At 37.1% G+C, this 19,166-nt stretch overlaps 1 protein-coding gene across 27 annotated transcripts in view; it reads left to right on the top strand.

The window, feature by feature from the left end:
* Positions 1–18,574, top strand: part of TCF4 (transcription factor 4) — a 336,615-nt gene extending 318,041 nt beyond the window's left edge. For 22 of the 27 annotated variants that reach the window (XM_014570220.4, XM_075932639.2, XM_014570224.4 and 19 more), the window contains 5 exons: positions 6,510–6,645; positions 7,947–8,109; positions 11,423–11,652; positions 13,741–13,881; positions 14,174–18,574. In XM_014570220.4, the coding sequence (XP_014425706.1) occupies positions 6,510–6,645; positions 7,947–8,109; positions 11,423–11,652; positions 13,741–13,877 (666 nt within the window). In that variant the 3' untranslated portion in view covers positions 13,878–13,881; positions 14,174–18,574. The remainder of the gene's footprint in view (positions 1–6,509; positions 6,646–7,946; positions 8,110–11,422; positions 11,653–13,740; positions 13,882–14,173) is intronic. The other 5 variants (XM_014570216.4, XM_025181410.3, XM_014570219.4 and 2 more) reach the window with 1 other exon arrangement.
* The last annotated feature ends 592 nt before the right edge of the window (positions 18,575–19,166 follow it).

The following is a 19,166-nucleotide window of genomic DNA, read 5'->3' on the forward strand; positions in this document are numbered from 1 at the left end:
TGGATAGGTTTTATTTCAAATCTGTTGTTTAAAGATCAGTATTTTGAAAAATCAAAGAAATATAGCTATTCATCTTCAACAGGCAGCAAAGGTGAAACTATCCTTTTGAATACAATTTACTTATTAGTAACACTTTTGTGAAGGTGAGGTTAGGTAGTTACATTTCATTTCCATTAACTGTTCCTGGATTGACAAAGCTTTAACTATTCTTTTGCACTTCTACAATGATAGTGGAGGAGTAGCTTAGGTATAAAACCTATTTTGGAGAGAGATATCTCAGCAGATAGTATTAACAAGGATTGGATAATTGCCAATGGAATTTAATACATTTTCACATCCATGAAATAGGCCTCTGAAACACAGAAGCATAATTACTTTCAAAAACACTTCCTGGAAACAGAAAGAGTGAAAAAAGTAAGTGTTTTTTGTTATCGTTTGTTAATACCTACAGGGTGCATATGAAGGACCATATTGTGCCACTAATTTTTAAGCAGGACCTCCATTCAAGCTAATGGGGATCCCGCATAAAAACCAATAGTATGATATGGTCCAGCAATATTTACTAGTCTGCATTAAATACCCTACATACAACAAAATACAAAGAAAGAGACTTGTCAAAGGCCACCTAACTTAAAAGTGCCAGTTGTTAAAATCTGCAAATCATGGGTGAGTTGGAACAACAGTTGAATTCAATGAACGTGTTACACACCCTGGCCTTTGCCTGTGGGTCAAGGAACTATGGCTACGTCTAGACTGCAGAGTTAAATAGGAAAAAGATACGCAATTTTCTCCTGATAGATTTTTGGAGGGGATTGGAGGTTGAAACATGATGAATGCACAAAAAGATTAAGGTTAATAAAGTTTCAACTTTTCAGAGACTTTCATGTTAGCTTTAACAGAAAACAAAATGTGAACCCATAAAAAAATCAAATGCCTCCCCCCCACAAACAAACACATTTCTTTTTTTGGAATGGTTGAATCTGTCATCTAGTTCTGGTAAACCAATGCTTCTGTTCAGGATACCTCCACATGCTTTCACATAATAATAGTTAGGTTCTTTTGAGATATTTGGTTATACTAGAAAAACAGTTTAATTTTTTCAAACTACTTTTGCAATACAGTTTTGAAAATTTTGGTTCTGCCGTTATGATAGGACTGTAAGTAACACCCACATAAATATATTCAAAAGATATAAAACAAAAAGTTGGTGTTCTCACTTGAATGTCTTAGTACTTTATATAAAAATGTCAAAGGAAATACAGGAAGAACCAGATATAGTATTATTTTAGCTCATTTTTTTTTAAATCCATGAAAGACAAACAAAAAATATCAGTGCAAGTATCTGTTTTTCCATCTGGATTTTCTTTACAGCTATCAACCTAGTATTGAAACACCTGTCAAAGAGTTTAACACTAACAAGTATAGGAGTGTAATTTTGATCCCTGCTTACTCCCAGGTGTTTGGGACTATGCTATATATTTATATACATATATGACTTCTGATGTTTTCTTGATGTTTCCTTTTAGCTGAAAAATCTCAACATTAGCATTTTTTGTTATAAAGGAAATAAACACAAAGAGTTACACATAAATACTAGATCCCCATCTCACCTCTAATGCATACTTGTGTGTGTGTGTTTTTCATCTGCTGAATGTTCAAGATGGGGTCTGTTTAAAGACAGGTCAATAAATGAAGTATTAATAGAACTTTAAACTGAGCTTGATTCTCTAAAGATAAGTATTGCTTATTTATCTTCACTCCTTGGCCAGGATTGATTCATATAGTCACTCTAGGGGCAAAACTTGCTTTATCACAGACAGTATGCTCATTTGTTGTGAATGGCAGATGGATTGGCATCTGATGTTACTGTTGATGAGCCTGCCCATCATTTGCAAATGAGGTTCACAGTTCACACTTTCAACCTTGTTTGGTCCTTGAGTCCCAGGTGACTAAGGAGTGCATTATTCCATCAGCACGAAGTAGAGTAATTGTGATTCTTTCTCTCTCTCTCCCTCCCTCCCCCACCCCTTAATAGGGCAATCTTTGAAGGCCCTTCTCTCTATAATTACAGCCAATACAGATTGAACCATTCTGGTCCAGCTACATCCGTAGTCCGGCAGGACCATGCGTGTTACTAGACCTGAGGGACCCAGCGATAGAACTTGAGAGCATCTGGGAGCGGCAGAGCTGGTCTGGCTGGCAGCAGCCCATAGGGCCAGTGGCCTGAGGGCAGAGAGCCCTGGGAGTGGCTGCCCCACACAGGGGCAGGGAGCCCTGCAGCAGCTGCCACCCATGCAGGGCCAGGAGCAGGGAACCCTGGGAGGGAACCATGTGGTCTTGGGGGCAGGTCCATGGAGAAAATTTTCTAAAGCATGCAAGTGACTGTGGAGCCCAAATTTAATTGAAAGTCAATGGAAGTGCCTATACTGCTTCTAAAAATGGGACTTAGACTGTAAGTCATCAGAATGCTTTTGAAAATTTGAACCTATATATTTAAAGAGGTTTTATACAGATCCCATTTACACGCTGGCTCTCCACCTCAAAACAGCTCCCCAAGAAATAAAAGCATTCAGTACTTAAACACGGGTAGTAGATCAAAGTGACATCTCTTCTCTCATATAAGCAAAGAAAGGACTGAAGAAAGTTTCTTCACAGCATTTTCTCATCACTTCCACCCTTCTGTCCTTCCATTTCCAATGTAAGGGCTCCATTGTGGATCTTGGGACACTGAATGCTGAGGTCATTACATAAAAGTTCTGTGTGGTGTCTTTAGATCGGTCTTTGCCCCCTCAAATCAAGGGGACTGGCAATAACTTCGTGATATTCAGCTTAGCAAAGTCACCAAGGATAGATCTTAACCACAGGTGCTTACAGTCAAAACAGGGGTAGATGAGAAGGGGAGGGGCAGTGTAACAAGTTAGTAAGAAAGCAGTAATGTTAAGCACAAGTTGTGGTGGTTCATGGGTTTTTTTAACTGTTTTTGAAGAGATGACATGAGTTTATAGAACCCGTGGAAGGAAGCATGTTTTGAGTGGGGATTTGCAGTAGATATGGCATTGTAGACAAGGGAGAAGTCTTAGACATGAGGTACAGGATTGTGAAAGTGACACAAAGTTGGTAGTTATATATGCTGTTTGATTAGATTGAAATAACAATGTGGGAACAGAGAAGAGAGGAAATGATAAATTATTAATTCCCAAGTTATTCTAAAATATGCATCCAAAACAGCCTATGAAGGTTTTTCAGTCTATCTTTTGTTCTCTCCAGAAGTGCTAGGTGCAGTACAGTGTCCTGGCACTGAACAGTATTAAATAAGCTACAGATTTTCATAAATGAAATATCCAAAAAGTTAAACATGCATATGATCACATAATTATATTTTATATCAATGAACAAAATGGAATAGAGTAAATATTCTTGGGTCAAACACAGCCCTGCCAAAACTCAATTGCAGTTGATGGGACCTACACCAGAGATAATGTAAGTTTTTTGTGTTTTGAAGGCCCCAAATCTGAAGCTTTTGAATGACACTTATACATAATAAGATAACCCTTTCTGGTCAATGGCACCTTAAGGTACGTCTATACTACAGAGAAGATTGAAGCTGCCACTGTTGATCTTCCAGGGTTCAAATTAGAGGGTTTAGTTAAAACAACTAATTCAAACTGAGAGGAGCAATCTGGTTCATGCTGGTAGTCCTGCTTCTACAAGAAGTATGGGAAGTTAACGGAAGAATGTTCTCCCTTCAACTTCCTGCAGTGTGGACAGTGCCAAAAGTCAAGTTAAAATACTTTGACTTACACTACTTCAGCTATGTTAATTCTGTAGCTATCTTAATTCGACCTTGACCCATAGGGTGTGTCTAGACTACACCTCTCTGTCAACAGAGAGATGTAGATTAGGCACATCGAAATTGCTAATGAAGCAGGGATTTAAATCTCCCACGCCTCATTAGCATAAACATGGCCACAGCTTTTTTCAAAATGGCGGGGGGGGGGTCAAAAAAATGGCAGTCTAGATGCGGATCTGTCAAAAATAAAGCCTTTTTCGACAGATTCCGTAAACCTCATTTTTTGAGGAATACAGGATCTGTTGAAAAAGGCTTTATTTTCGACAGATCCACATCTAGACTGCCTTTTTTTGAAAAAAGCGGTGGCCATGTTTATGCTAATGAGGCATTGGGATATTTAAATCCCTGCTTCATTAGCAATTTCAATGTGCTTGATTTGCATCTCTGTCGACAGAGGGATGCAGTCTAGACGTAGCCATAGCGTAGAGCTTTTGTGGGCAAAACCCACTTCTTCAGATTAGATGAGTGAGAGTGAAGAAAAAAAGGGGGATCCTCAGACTAAGAAGGGCAAAGAGGAAACAAAAAAGTATCTGTCAATTGTAGAGTGAGTAGATCAATGTAGTATATCAACAGATGATGAAACTAGTGTATGGCTTATGGCCAGCTCATTCCAGATTTTGTTAATCTCAACAGACTTGCTAGATTTGTGGGCTGTAAAAGACTTGTAAATTTTGATGTTATTTTCAGCCAGCTCTCCTTTTTTAATGATAAAACTATAGACAATCTACACCATCAGGAAACTCAGTCAAAATGGATGTTCAGAATCATGTATCCTGGATTTGGCCAAGATTATAGTCGGTGTCAGCTACACTTTCACCAAAAGGAGGTAGACATTTTGAATGGGATGATGCTTGCCAAAGTATATCAACACCTTCAAATAGCTCAAAAAGAAGTCTGATGATTCTTGTCCAAGTAGAAGTATCATCTTCTAGAGTGAAACTAAATTCCTACACTTCTCTTTCTCACATTTACCAAAGAAAATCCTCTACAGTTTACAGAATCTAAACTCTATCTGTCTCCAGAAAAAGGATGTTTAGCTACAATATAGTCAATTCACAAATAAGAAGCTAGTCTTGAGAGTCCTTTATATCAGTATTCCTCATTAAATTTCTCTCCTGAATCTTTGAGATTCTTGAAACCTCCTGTATCTAATGTGCAACATTATTCCTATGATAATAACATATCTCTAGACTCATATACCTCTTTTTTGCTTGTAATAAATATGAATAAATATATGAATAAATGTTATTAATTTTCCAAAGTCTCTTCTTAAGGTATCATGTTTTAAAAATTGAATTGTGTCAAACCGGGGGTGTTTTCATCTCTGTCCTATTATACTGGCTCATTGCTTATCTGCACTTCATCTGCAAGGAAAAGTTTTTCTTGAGTCTCCTTAAGAAATCATCCCTTTTATGTTTCTTCTTGTGATCTTGCCTTGCTGGTAACAATTATACTATATTATCTTGTAAGTCTGATTAGAAACACTCCTAAGTCTTTTTAGTCTCCATGAATATTGAACCATGGATAATAGCTTTTTTGAGAATGAAAAATCACTGACAGTTCTCTGCAGAATGTATGATCAGTGAAGACAAACTTCATCTAATAGTAGGATCAACACCTAAGAATGTCCAGAATGAAAACTGTTCTGAAGATGTAGGTATGTCAGTTTATACCATACAGGGCATTATTTGGCTTTAAAGTATGTCTTAAGGTATTTGCAACTCCTCCCTGCAATTCGAGTACGGTACTATAGAGGCTCTTTGAAATCAGAGTGCCTAGCCAAGCTTCTGAGAATTCTGTTCTAGAAGTTCTAGAGAATTCTGGTCTGTCCTGAACAATCATTGAATTTAGCTGTATGACGATTTTAGTTTATGAATTCCATCAGTGAGCAGTGCACGTGGAAAATAATGGATGTATTTCCATTGTGTCTGCACTGTCAGCTAAGATGATGGCATTACTGGTGTGTTTAATAAAAGCTTTATTGGTATATTACTCGGAGTCATGATGTTGGCAGGAATGGTTCCCCTTTGGATTTGGAACTCTATGGTTAATGAAATACAGTGAACATTAATTTGGAATGGGCTGCTGGCTTTGGAAAGCCAGGTGATGTTTTATAATATCTGTACCAAATAGGGGCTGTGTCAGATACTGCTGTAGCTTCCACTGTCAGAGGCTTAGCTGGCATTATGGGGAAAAATGGCAGGCTTGAGAATCTTATCCCCTGAAATGAAAGTTGAATGCCAAATTTAAATTCCTGCAGGATTTCTGATAGCAATGGGGGAATTGAGAAGCCCACAATTAAGCATATGGGCATTAAGATAATTGTCAGATCTGTTGGCGGACATGATAGAAGACAGATGGGTACGAATCAGTGCGCTCCACTGCAGCACCCTGGGAGACAATTTGACGTTTTACCTGCCTGAGCTACTCTGCCATATTTGTCACTAAATGTGCTGCACAGCATCTTCTTGAGTGTTAAGTGGTTTTGCATATGATGTTGATATACAGTACATCGGCGCCCTCTAGTGAAAAAGCGACAAGGAACGTTATTTTTAAATGTCTGCCTTGCTCTTCAGCCTCTTGCCACTGTCTCAGAACTTGCTATATCCATATTCACCTGCACACATCACATTACACTCTGTGATTCTTCTGTTCACAGGTTGGAGCGCATCGTGAAGATGGCGTCAGTCTGCGTGGCAGCCATTCGCTTGTGCCAAATCAGGTTCCAGTTCCACAGCTGCCAGTTCAGTCAGCTACTTCCCCTGATTTAAATCCACCCCAAGATCCATACAGGGGTAAGCACATCAAAACATCTTTAAGGACACTGCCCTGTGCCTGTCTTAAATGCTCATATTGTTATATTAAAATCTTCTCTTAAAATCTTTAATTATACATGCTACAATGATTGGAATTGAGTCTAGTTGGACTCATAGTAGTGATCACTCAAATACACTGAGACCATAGTGCAACTTGAGTGGGAGGAGAGAGTCAGGAGTAACATGATATGTGGTTCTGATTAATCCAGACATCCTATCTGGTGTGCTTCTATAATCATAGTTAAAAGCGTCCAAGTAATTGAGCTCAGGACAACAATTTGTAGTACCAAGATAACTCAAGGAGTAGAGAAATTAGAAAATGTTTTAGGATATAAAATCAAAAAGAGTAAACTCAAGACTGAAGATCCATTGCACACAGAATTCCCATTGAGTTCAGTTAGATATGAGGAAGAATACTGAAGTGATTTAGTGTTACAGTATTTGCTGTGAATATTTGTGAATCTTGTAAGATTAACATGTATAGATGAAGAATTGTTTCAAAACACGTATGAAACTAACTGAACCTAGAGTACATCTAGGGTCTATCTTTATTCCTAGAAGCTGCTAATTTTACAATTAAAGTATGGAAGAAACAACTCAAAATTTCTTTTATGATGGCTTATTCAATCTTCATGGCTAAGGTATTTTGATTATTTTATGAGAATGGCATATTAAGAATTTTTTTTTAAGAAGAAAAATTGGCAAGTGTAGAAACCAAGACTCAGGAGATAGGAATTTTAGGTCTTATTACCTGGCCAATACATGGCTTAAAGTGACAGGCTGGTGAAGATTATGAACTCTGTATGTCAGTTTCCCTTCTGTAAAATGGGAATGATACAGGTAATGAATGTGTATAGCACCTTCAAATCCTTGAATGGAAAATGTGATGGGGGGCAGTCTTTTAGTGCTAATTCTTGCTAAATCATTGCTCAAGGAGAAAGCTCAGTGTAATAGCTCATATGCACTTGGGTTCTTAATCAGAACATGAGATGTGTGATTTCCATGATTATGATTTTAATTGCAATTTAGTTGATGTTTGGTAGACAGTGAAATTACCATCTATTCCACAAAAATTGGGAAGTGGAATTGAGTCTCACAGCCAGTGCTGAAAAACAGTTTCAGCAGCTGCATTCTTGCACCAGTCAGTTCAGATGAGAGGCTCTAAGAACAGACAAGGAAACAGATCCAACAATAGGTGGCATTTAAAAAAATATACATGAAAATACGTTCAATCCTTTGCTTAAACATTGGTAACAGAAAATCTTTGTATTTTCCCATAGGTATGCCAACTGGCCTGCAAGGGCAGAGTGTATCTTCAGGTAGCTCTGAAATCAAATCTGATGACGAGGGAGACGAAAACCTCCAGGACACAAAATCTTCTGAGGACAAGAAACTAGATGACGACAAGAAGGATATCAAATCAATTACTAGGTCAAGATCTAGGTAACAGTATATAATAGTGTCGCTTCATTTAATTCCTTTACTGGATTTTGATGAAGTGAACAGAACAGGAAGAAACTCTTTGAGTTTTTTTCTGGCAGGTAAAACCACAGCCTAAGAGGAAACTGAAGGTTTGTTCTGGCAGTACTAAAAGTATCATTTCAGATACTTGTACTCCAGGACTTCCTACAATTCCTTTCAAATTATGAAATTGGACACTAAACAAATGATCCCCAATATAAAAAAAAAGGTTTGAGATTAAAATGTGCTTAGCAGGTTGCTTTTCATCTACTCTGCTTAAAATTGGAATAAAATATTTATTTTCACTTATTACTGTGTGGTTCTCAAAAGGGATCACATTTGCATATCAGTTTACTAATGTCCAGCATATTGTACTCTTGTTTCTTACCTTTTCAAATGAATTTGTTAGGCCAGATCCTGTTGTAATATAAATCTGCATAGCTTCATAGAACTAACTGGAACGATGCCTGTTTTTGATCTGAGGAAGTGGGTCTGGCCCACGAAAGCTCATCATCTAATAAACCATCTTGTTAGTCTTTAAAGTGCTACATTGTCCTGCATTTTGCTTCAACTACCCCAGACTAACACAGCTACATTTCTATCACTGTTTACACCAGTCCTTTATCTTGATTTTAAGAGAAGCTGGGTGTTCATATCACACAATCTTCTCCCAAGAATGACTTGATATCTATAGATAAGCAAACATTTCTCCCTTGCAGGCATCGCTGGCTGTAAAATGCATGATTTATATTTGGATTGCCACTAGCTAAATATGTTTGTCTTGTTATATAAAATACTGCAAACCATTAGTGAAGACATATTCTTTGGTTTTTATCATCGTGGACCTTATGTCTTTGGTGAATGTAACTCACAGGCTAAGAAGCCCTAAGCATTAGCCATCAGAATAAAGGAGAAGTTTCCTATTACAATAATATCTAGTGGCCTGACAAAGCTGAGTTCTATGTTGAGACCTGGTCTGGAGTCAAGCATTTGATTTTCACCTTATAGTTCTAGATCAATGCTAAGAATACCATTAACATTGAAAATGGTGCCCTATCCTGGCTTGGTTTTGGTTTGTTTTTCTTTTTTAAATAAGACGAAGCAGAGTTTGAGGCTCTCTCTTTTCCTTCAAAAAATCACTGTCTTGGACATTATATGAAAGGGAGGTTGTAAATAAAATCCATCGTCTTCATTCCAGAAACACTAGTTTAGATGCACAGAGCCAGCATTTTCCTCTTTAAAAAATTTAAATAAAAAAACCCACTCTGAGAATTCAGAACTTCATTATTTGCAGTCAGGCACATATTGATTTCTAAAAATATTAATTACATGCACATCTATTACGATCAGAGTAAAAAGTATGACACTTAAAGTTTTCTCATAATAAATGATGTGTTGGAAAATCATATTTATAAGAGATGCTTTCATGTCCACATGTGATGTGGTGAGATGAGAGCACCTTTATGCTTGTGTAGGGTGATCTTTTCAGTTCTTGTTAATTTAACAAGTAGGCTGTCACTTATGCATATTAATGTGTGCTTTGAAGCTTTTGTAGACTGCTTTTGTGTTTAAGAACCTTGCATCTTTAAAAGGTTATTCTTGCTATTTTGTTATACCTTTAGATATATGTTGTTTACATTTTACCAATATATTTACATAACCAATGGGAAATATATATTAGCCACTGAGTCACTGGAAAATAAGTTTTCAGTTTAAAATCAATTTCATTATGTTTAGGATAGAAACAGATTTTATTGCACAAAATGATGCAGAAATTAAACATAGGGCTCAGAAGTTTCATAGTCCTTCCCGTATATGTTGCTTTTACACCCTGTTTGTGACTTGATAGTGCTTGTATGCTTCCTAAACCACCTTTATGTGGCTTTCTAAATCTGTATTATCACAGTTGCATCAGACTTGGCCAAGCCAAGTAGAGTAGGTCCCTCCACCACACAAACACACTCACCATCTAAATAACAGGAGCTGGTACTTCTAGAACAGCCCAATAGCTACAGTGAAAAAAATCTAACGGGAGGTCTATACTACAGTCGGAAGGTCAGCTTAAAGTATGCAACTCCAGCATAAATAATGTAGCTGGAGTCAATGTACCTTAAACCAAGGTTCAGCACAGTCATCACAGTGGGGGGGGTCAATGGGAGAAACTCCTGTCAATTTCTCTGAATCTTCGTGACTGCAAAGAGTACTGCAATCAACAGGGCCACTGTCAGCATTCCATGTAGCGGGTCTTTATTAAATCCTCCAAATCGAACATCAGCAGATTGACTGCCACGTTGATATCTGTGGCAGTGAAGACAAGCCCTAAGGTTTCCTCCTTCTGGCTGAGGTTTGTTATTTTTGAGATCCACAGGCCCGGAAAGACCCATTTTATGCTACATTAATAGATGGCAACAGATAATATCCATCCATCAATTATAGGAGAGTATGGGGCCTCTATTTGACTATGAATCCACTCACAATGGCATTGATAGAGAATGGAATAGGTGGCTAACGACACTGTGACCTGAACTGTAGGGTAAAAGAGGTATATTCTGCATGCAAGACACTAATCATGGTGATGTGACCCTGTTCTGCTCCTGCCTTTTAGTCTTGCAAGACATTACATGAATTCTTCTGCTCCTTGGTAAGGACATTCTGTTACTTTCTTTTTAGTCATGCATAGATGGCCTCTTTTCCCAGTAGACAGTCTTCTGGGACTTACATAACCTACAGGGCTATATATAATTTCAGCTACATAGACCGTGTAGTTATGTTTTTTATATACCTTGCTTTAAGAATACCACCAAATATTTTTTTTTAAATGACTGGAACTTGATTTGATTTGAGACTGGTGTGTTCACTGTGAGTTCAAAGTGCAGTGTGAAATATGAAGGAGTTATAGTTAAAATATCAGTTACTTAAGTTCCCAGGATTTGTCATGCATTCAAGTGTAACAATACTGGCTGTGGTGCTGCTTTTAAAAATGTTATTGAAAAGAACTATTCTCTCTTGTTCATGCTAGCAAAGGCCACTGTATTCTGTGTTGTTTAGCTGGTAATGGCTTCAGTACAAACCCAGGAACTCTCCTCGGAGCAAATTTTATAGAGAGGTTTCACTATGATTATTGGCACAATAATATATTGCACATGGAGCACAGGCTTGTTGGCAAGTTAGAATTATCCAGAAAATTGTGGCCTATGCGTTGCAGTGGTGGTTTAGTATGAAATATGTTTTGAAAGTTTGAATTACTCTTTTCCCCCACACCATTAGAAAATACTGTGTTCCTTTTGTGTCTCAGCAATAATGACGATGAAGACCTTACACCAGAGCAGAAGGCAGAGCGAGAGAAAGAAAGGAGAATGGCCAACAATGCTCGGGAGCGCCTACGAGTGCGTGACATTAATGAGGCTTTCAAGGAGTTGGGACGGATGGTACAACTCCATCTGAAGAGTGACAAGCCCCAAACCAAACTCCTGATTCTACACCAGGCTGTGGCAGTCATCCTCAGCTTAGAACAGCAAGTCAGAGGTCAGTCTGCCAGTTCTCTCGTGTAACCCAGCAGCATTAAGCTCCACTAGTTCTCAAAAATCATTGCAAGCTGTTGTCAATACCGATAAAAACTAACTTTTATGTGCAAAGGCATGTATAATAGCACAAGAATAATTCCTCAATTTAATCATAGCTTACAGTTCTTAGAAAAATTCTCTTTTTTGCTTTCCATCAGATTTGGAATTTTTGGCTTTGGAATGCATAAAGTGTAATATCAGTAGCCTGCTTTTCGTCCCTCTCCTTTTTTGGCTGATCAGAGTTGCAAGGCTGTGTGAGAGTACATGAAATGAAAAAATAGTGAATGAACCCTTTGACGCTGTCTATGCCAAAGCTGTTGCAGCTAAACACTAATACATTCACAGCAGGAAAATTCTGATTCCCAGGACTTGGGGGCAAAAATAATTAGTAATTTCCCATTTTTTTAACCTGGAAAAATACTTCCAAAATTAAATGTACAGTATCACCCACAATGTGCCATGTGGAGAAATCTTATCTTAAAATGCTTACTGTTGCCTAAAAGAAGACAAATCAGTGAATCTGTAAATGTCCAGCTGCCAAAAAATGTTGCCACATTTTCTTAAATTCCTCTAGCTCTTTAGTTATGTTTTGAGATTAACCAGACCTGTTTAACACACAGCACCCATCTATAATACTCGATGATACAGAGATTATTCTAAAAATGCACTCAAGCCCACAGCTCTTGCATCTGGCATCTGATCCAGGTTTCGTACCTTAAGTTTAAGGGTTAAAGATTCTAGTTCAGCATGTTATGGAGACAGATTCTGATCTGAATCATGCGAATAGAGACTTAGTTCACTAATTTAGAGCACATCTACAGTTTACAGAAGGTCAACACTGCCACAGTCGATCTTCTGGGGTTCAAGTTAGTGGGTGTAGTATAGGCTAACTAGATCAAACTCAAAGGGTGCTTCCGTCGGCATTGGTACTCCTACTCCTTGTAAGAAGTAAGGGAAGCCGACGGGAGTGTTTGCTTCCATCAGCCTGCCACTGTGTGGACAGTGATTTAAGATTCGTTGACTCTAGCTACATAATTTATGTATCTGGAGCTGCATATCTTACTTCGACCTTCCTATGTAGTGTAGATCAGGCCTTAGTGTTTGGGAGTGCATGGATCTAGGGTTCCAATTCAAAATTCTGGTTCTAGTCCTATTTTCCATTTTTTAAATTATCTTTTGAAAATCTAACCCTAGTCACAAAATGAAGAAGACATTTTAGTCTTTGACATGCATTCCTGATATTCCCAATATTCAAATTTTGAGTTACTTAGGAAGGTCCAAGATTTAGGGTACCCCCTTGGTTAGACCTGGGCAAAATACGTCCCACAGGCTGCATCCAGCCTGCCAATACACTGGATCCGGCTCATGGAGGCAACAGGGAGCCCCAGGAAGGTTCCTCTGCTTGCCCCACAGCCCTGCATGCCATGCAGAAACGTGGCTGCTGGGCTCTGTTTCTGTTTCAAAACTGGAGGGGAGGGGGGAAAGCTTCAGGAGCTGCCCACGCCCCCGCCCCCCCCACACACACACAATTCCACTGGCTGTTTTCTGGCCAGAAACCAGCAAATGGGAGTTGCTTGTTTGAAAAACAGGCAGCCAAGAAGAACCACGGCCCCTCTCCTTAGCTCAGATATTCACTGAAGCACATGGCCAGGTAAGAAAGAGGGCAGTCCTCAACCACTTTCCAAAATCTTGGAGTGCCTTCCTCCCCTATCAAAAATTATTGCCTACCTCTGCCCTTGGTCATTGCATAAACATGAAGGTATTTGCAAAGCTTACGTACTGAGTTGCACTGCTTAAAACATCTAAAGTGGTCATGCCTATATCACAAATGCTACCCTGTAAATTTCTGTATCTTGAAAGGAATCTCGTAATAACAAATACTTCATATGGGGAAAAAAATCAAAGTTCAGTTGTGAAATGCACTCCAGAGTATACTGAAAATCTATAAGAAATAACTGATAAATTAATTGTTAGATGCAAATTCAGGAAACAAATCAGTTTGATGTAAAACTTGTCATATTTGAAATGACCTTTTGCTTCAATTCAACAGAAAGGAATCTCAACCCTAAAGCAGCATGTCTGAAAAGAAGAGAAGAAGAGAAAGTGTCTTCAGACCCCCCTCCACTTTCCTTGGCAGGACCCCACCCTGGGATGGGCGATGCATCCAATCATATGGGACAGATGTAAAAAGGCAAGTTCATTTTCAGCAGTGACCAAAGCACAATGAATACACAAGAAATTCTTCAAAAGACACCGAAAACAGAGTCATTCAGTAGAATCTGGGCCAGCTTAGGGATGGGGTTGCATATGTGCCAATACAAATGGAATTTGGCTCATCCTTTTAAAATTTACCTAAATTTAATCATCTTGCACCTGCACTTAGATTTCCAAGACAATATTCAAATAATTTGTTCAAAGAAGATAAAGTTAAAGATAAGGATAAATACCTGACTGATTTTTTTTTTTTTTTACTTCTTTCACAGGTCCAAGTTGCCACATTTCTTCATTTAAACAAGAGACCACTTCTTTAACAGCTGTATTATCTTAATCCCACATAAACACTTCTCCTTAACCCCTTTTTTGTAATATAAGACAAGTCTGAGTAGTTAAGAATCACAGACGCAAGAGATTTCAGCATTCCCAATTACTAAACAAAAAACAAAGTGCAACTTGAGGGACAACTCTCTTTAACATATCATTCAGAATGTTTAAAGCAGTATGTTACGAGCTGTAAATGCACAGCCTAGAGACTGAATGGCAATCTTCTCCACACTGTGGGACAATGCATTTGTGCCTAAACTTCTTTTGGAAAAAAAAATATAATTAATTTGTAAGTCTGAAAAAAATATTTAATTTAAAATTGTAAACTTGCAATAATGAAAAAGTGTACTTCTGAAGAAAAAAATGAACGTTTTTGTTGGTGTGCTAGACAGCTAGTGTTTATACTTACTGGATATTAAAAGGGAAGCTTTGCTGCCCAGATATTTACAAAACCAGCAAACGTCCTAATGAAAACTGAAGTGATGACATTAGCCATTCCTTAGGGTAGGAGGAACAGATGGATCTTATAGACCTATGACAAATATATATATATAAATATATATATAAATATATATTAAAAATTTAGTGAATATGGTAAGCTTTTGTTCATTTGTTTCAGACTTTTTTGCTCCTGTAAAAAAATAGTACTGATTAACTTTTTTAAAAAGATTTTACTGTAAATAAGGATTTTTTGGTCTTATTTCTGTCCTTCCCCCCTGTTTTTGTTATTGTAACCTGTAGTGCCAACTCTGTCTCTGGAGGGTAGTGCAGGCTGAAATGCTGACCCTGGCGTTGCTTCTCATTCATAAGTAGGTAGAGAGTTGTTTCTCCAGTCTTTTAGGAACACAGGACTTTAAAGTCTCATCATGTGTAGATATTACAGGCTGCATTACTGCGACGTGGCAAAATGCGTTTGTCTGAATCGTAATGTTGCTCTTGTTGACCCTATTCTGGGATTTTCAGAGGTACAAGGTTAGAATGCTACAATGTTACCACTGTGCCTTCCAATGTTTATATCATCAGAAACATTACATAATCAAAGTGGCTGTGATTTAACAAACCGATTAAAGTGTTATCTATGTGTGTAGCCTAAATAGTGTGCAGTGAGGCGTTTCTGAATACATGGTCAGATTTTTTTGGGGGAGGGTGGGGAAACATCAATTGGAAAAATTGCAAGCAGTGTGACAGATTTGATTGACTTTCTTTGTTCATTCTTTTCTTGTTTTCAAGTGGATTACTTAAATGTAGACCACTTGCTGCCTCCTCCTTCATTTGCAAAATGCCAATATTCAGTCATCATGCAACATTATAACAAGCCTTATGAGTCCTAAAGCATTACGTTGCACTTTCTTGAGGAGGGGGTGGGTGGGTAGTACAGTATTTCTCTGGCCAGTATGAATGAAGTTTTTACTTAACATATTTAATAGTAACATAGATCAAACTATGGCACAGCAACTAATCAGACAACTAGCTTTGAAGTCTGGGCACAACTGAACCAACTTCCATAGTGAATCTTATAATGATTGACTTTGGTGTACAGTAAAATTAACAGATAGTGCTCCTAGTTAAGTATTTGTCAGCATCCTTTTGTCTCCAAATCTAGTTTCTATTTTTACAGCCACACAAACCTGGCATGTATTTTAAATAAAATCTCTCTGTTCAAGTAGATTTTCCACCTTTCAGCACTGAGTAAATGCCATAAATCCATCAAAACGGTCTAAATGTTCCATCTGTTCTCCTGTTTTGCCAGTTATATAGTAATGAAAAATACATTTGTAAATTTTATGCAACAAATGGCAAACGTATCATTATTTTGAAATTGTGTATGTAAAAGTTATATTTTTACATGTAGACTCTTGTTATTATGTGTTTTAATACATTGTATCAGTTTTTTGTTTAAAAACAATCTGTGTGGTTGAAAAAAGTCTCATTTAAATGAAATAGTGAGATACAAGAATCTGAATTTTATGTTTGTTTCTGAAAACGTAAAGAACAAATATGATAGTTAACATGTGATCACCTTCTACATACCCATAAACATTTTGATTAGCTGTGTGTGTTGAAACCTGTAAATATGTTCAATAGTGGTAAAACTTAAAATGCTTTGATTTGTTTATAAGTTTCTCAAATGTGGAGGTGGATTACATCATTAGGTATACACAGTAGAGCAGCAACCACAAGGTTTAAGTCAGAATTACAAATGAATATTACTTTAAAAACTGTGGACTTTTAACAGACCTGGTTTATATGAAAATGAGTGTGATAAAAATTAATCTCACTCATTAATGATAACTGTGCTTTTGTATGCTGGTATCTTTAAGGTTTCTCTTTATCAGTATCATATGCATTGATGTCCTCTGTGATATAAAGAATGAAACAACAAATGAACTAACAATTGCAGGAACATTATAACCCAGAAAATCATATTTTTAATCTGTATATGTACACATCATGTTTAGGGAACTGAAAATAGCCCTTGACTATTGGGAAATTTTAAGAGTTTTGTTTCTTATAACTATTATCAGAAAAAATGCATTATAAATCTAAACTTATGTTTAATTTTGAAAAAGCTGAACAAAAATAAATGTTTGCCTTATTGACATTTTTAACAAATATTAGTGTAGGGGTTTCCTTGTATTTTTTCACTTATAATTGTGATTAAGTAGAAGTCTGTACCAGTCAAGAAGGTAATGATTTTATAACAGACTTCCCTTTTAGAAATAAAATATCTTGTGAAAGGTAAACCTTTATCCAGACTTTGTTTAACAATGTGGATGCCTCAATGCTACTCGGATTCTGGATAGGCTGAGATTTTTTTGAAAAAAATGAAAGGCAAGTGTGTAGTGTTTGATCCTTTTTTCCCCCTTTTCATTATTTCCCATCCCAAGGGAAGAATTACTGTCCCATGCTAGATTTGTTATAGGTATTTAGCTGATGATACTAAGATTGCAGAAGGCTGCGTAATGCAGGATAATATACCTAGCTTACAATCGTTTAAGAAACACTATCTACATAGCAGCTTTTTACTAAATGATCCACCTCCACATTCAAGTAATTTATGACTATGCTGAATAGGGAATCTTCATCTAGAACTTTTTAACCATTTGTCTTCTGTGTAGCTGCAAGGAACACTAACGTTTATACAACTGTCAGTCCTACCAGTGATGCAACTTGTACTGATTCAGTCTTCCGATTTTTTGGGGGTGGGATGGGTGGGAGAAGATGGGAAGTCAGGGAGAGGAAAGTTTCATCTTTGTATCCACCAGGCAGAATCTGATCTGTGTCAAGAAGTGAACTATACAGTATATTGCCAGGAATGAAGATATTTTGGCGGAAACAAGCACAAAAAAATGAGAATTAGTCCACTGGTCGACTGGGGGAGGGGAGGTGGAATATGATTAATTCCAACACATGGGGCACCATGGCCTTTTGGGGCCTATCTTTTTGTTTTGTTTATGTTTTGTTTGTTTTTTAAAGACATGTTCTTTCTCATGGGACTTGAAGTTGATTCATATTTGTGCAGTGCTGGTTTGACCATACTCATTTCAAGTATTATAGACTTATGTAATGGTGAAAATATATGAACTGTGGCCTTTTTCATTCTTGTTACTTGTGATGCAATTAAGTGAAGATAAGAAAAAAACAGCAGAGATTTACCATGTATCAGTGCCTGGCTTTTTGTTATAAAGCTTCGTTTGTCTAGTGCTCTTTTTGCTATAAAATAGACTGTAGTACACCCTAGTAGGAAAAAAAACCCTAAATTTAAAAATAAAAAATATATTTGGCTTATTTTTCACAGGAGCAATCCTTTTATACCATGAATATTATGGAAAAAATTGTCAGATTCTGAATATTTCTTCTTTGTAGATTTTTGGAATCATTCTGAGTAAAAGTTTGTTACTTTATTTTACTATTTAAAAGATGTTATTTTACCATGTGTTACTGAGATGAAACTGTATGGTAGCTTTTTTCTTTTAGTTGTAGGTCGCAACGGGGAAAATTTTGCGACTGTTCACATAGCTACAGCAGTAAAAACAAAACAACAAAAAAATGGGAAAAATGAAAAAAGGGAAAAAGATTTTTAAAAAAAGATAAACAGTTACACCTTGTTTTCAATGTGTGGCTGAGTGCCTCGATTTTTTCATGTTTTTGGTGTATTTCTGATTTGTAGAAGTGTCCAAACAGGTTGTGTGCTGGGTTCCTTCAAGAACATTAAAAAAAGAAAAATACAAAAAAAAAAAAACACAGCTTGGTGTAGGCCATTACCTGTTTCTCATCTGTAGTTATTCGATGCCGTCATGTACATGACCGTTCTGTAGCAATAAATGTGCCATTTTTATAAACTGTTTCTGACACTTTTGTTTCATTTCATTTTGCATTATCCATACCCATGGGTGCTGCAGGAAGTGATATTGATGATCAGTAGGTGGCACTATTTCCTCTGAGTAAACCAATGGCATTATGTTGACATTGGTCGCATTGCAGATATTATGTTTCAGGTGAGACTAAAAACTGAGCTCTCGACCCTCTAATTATTAAAGCTCCCATAGAATTTTGTTTTGGTAAAAGTAAAAGGTGTTCACTTTCACTCGGGCCTTCTTGCCAAATTCCATCATGGATCATTTCAATTTGCTTACTTAGAGTGCCCTATTATTATAATAGAAATCAGTGTTTTTTATTTGTGACCTGAATTGTTGTGTTGTGATGCTACGCACTGTAAACGAATTTAAGCATTTCAACATAGACGGCTGCACTTTAGTGTAATTTTAAATCTGTTGGTAATATTTGTAAAGCACTTCCAGGTCCTCTTGGATGAAAATGCTATATAAATATAAGATCATTTTCACTCTCATTATCATATAGCTCTGATTCTATTCTGTAAGTTCAACATCTGTATTTCACCTTAAAATTATTTCAGCCATTGAAAGAGTACTA

The sequence above is a fragment of the Pelodiscus sinensis genome, chromosome 6 (assembly GCF_052426305.1).
Source record: "Pelodiscus sinensis isolate ZL-2025 chromosome 6, ASM5242630v1, whole genome shotgun sequence".
Taxonomy (NCBI): Eukaryota; Metazoa; Chordata; order Testudines; family Trionychidae; genus Pelodiscus; species Pelodiscus sinensis.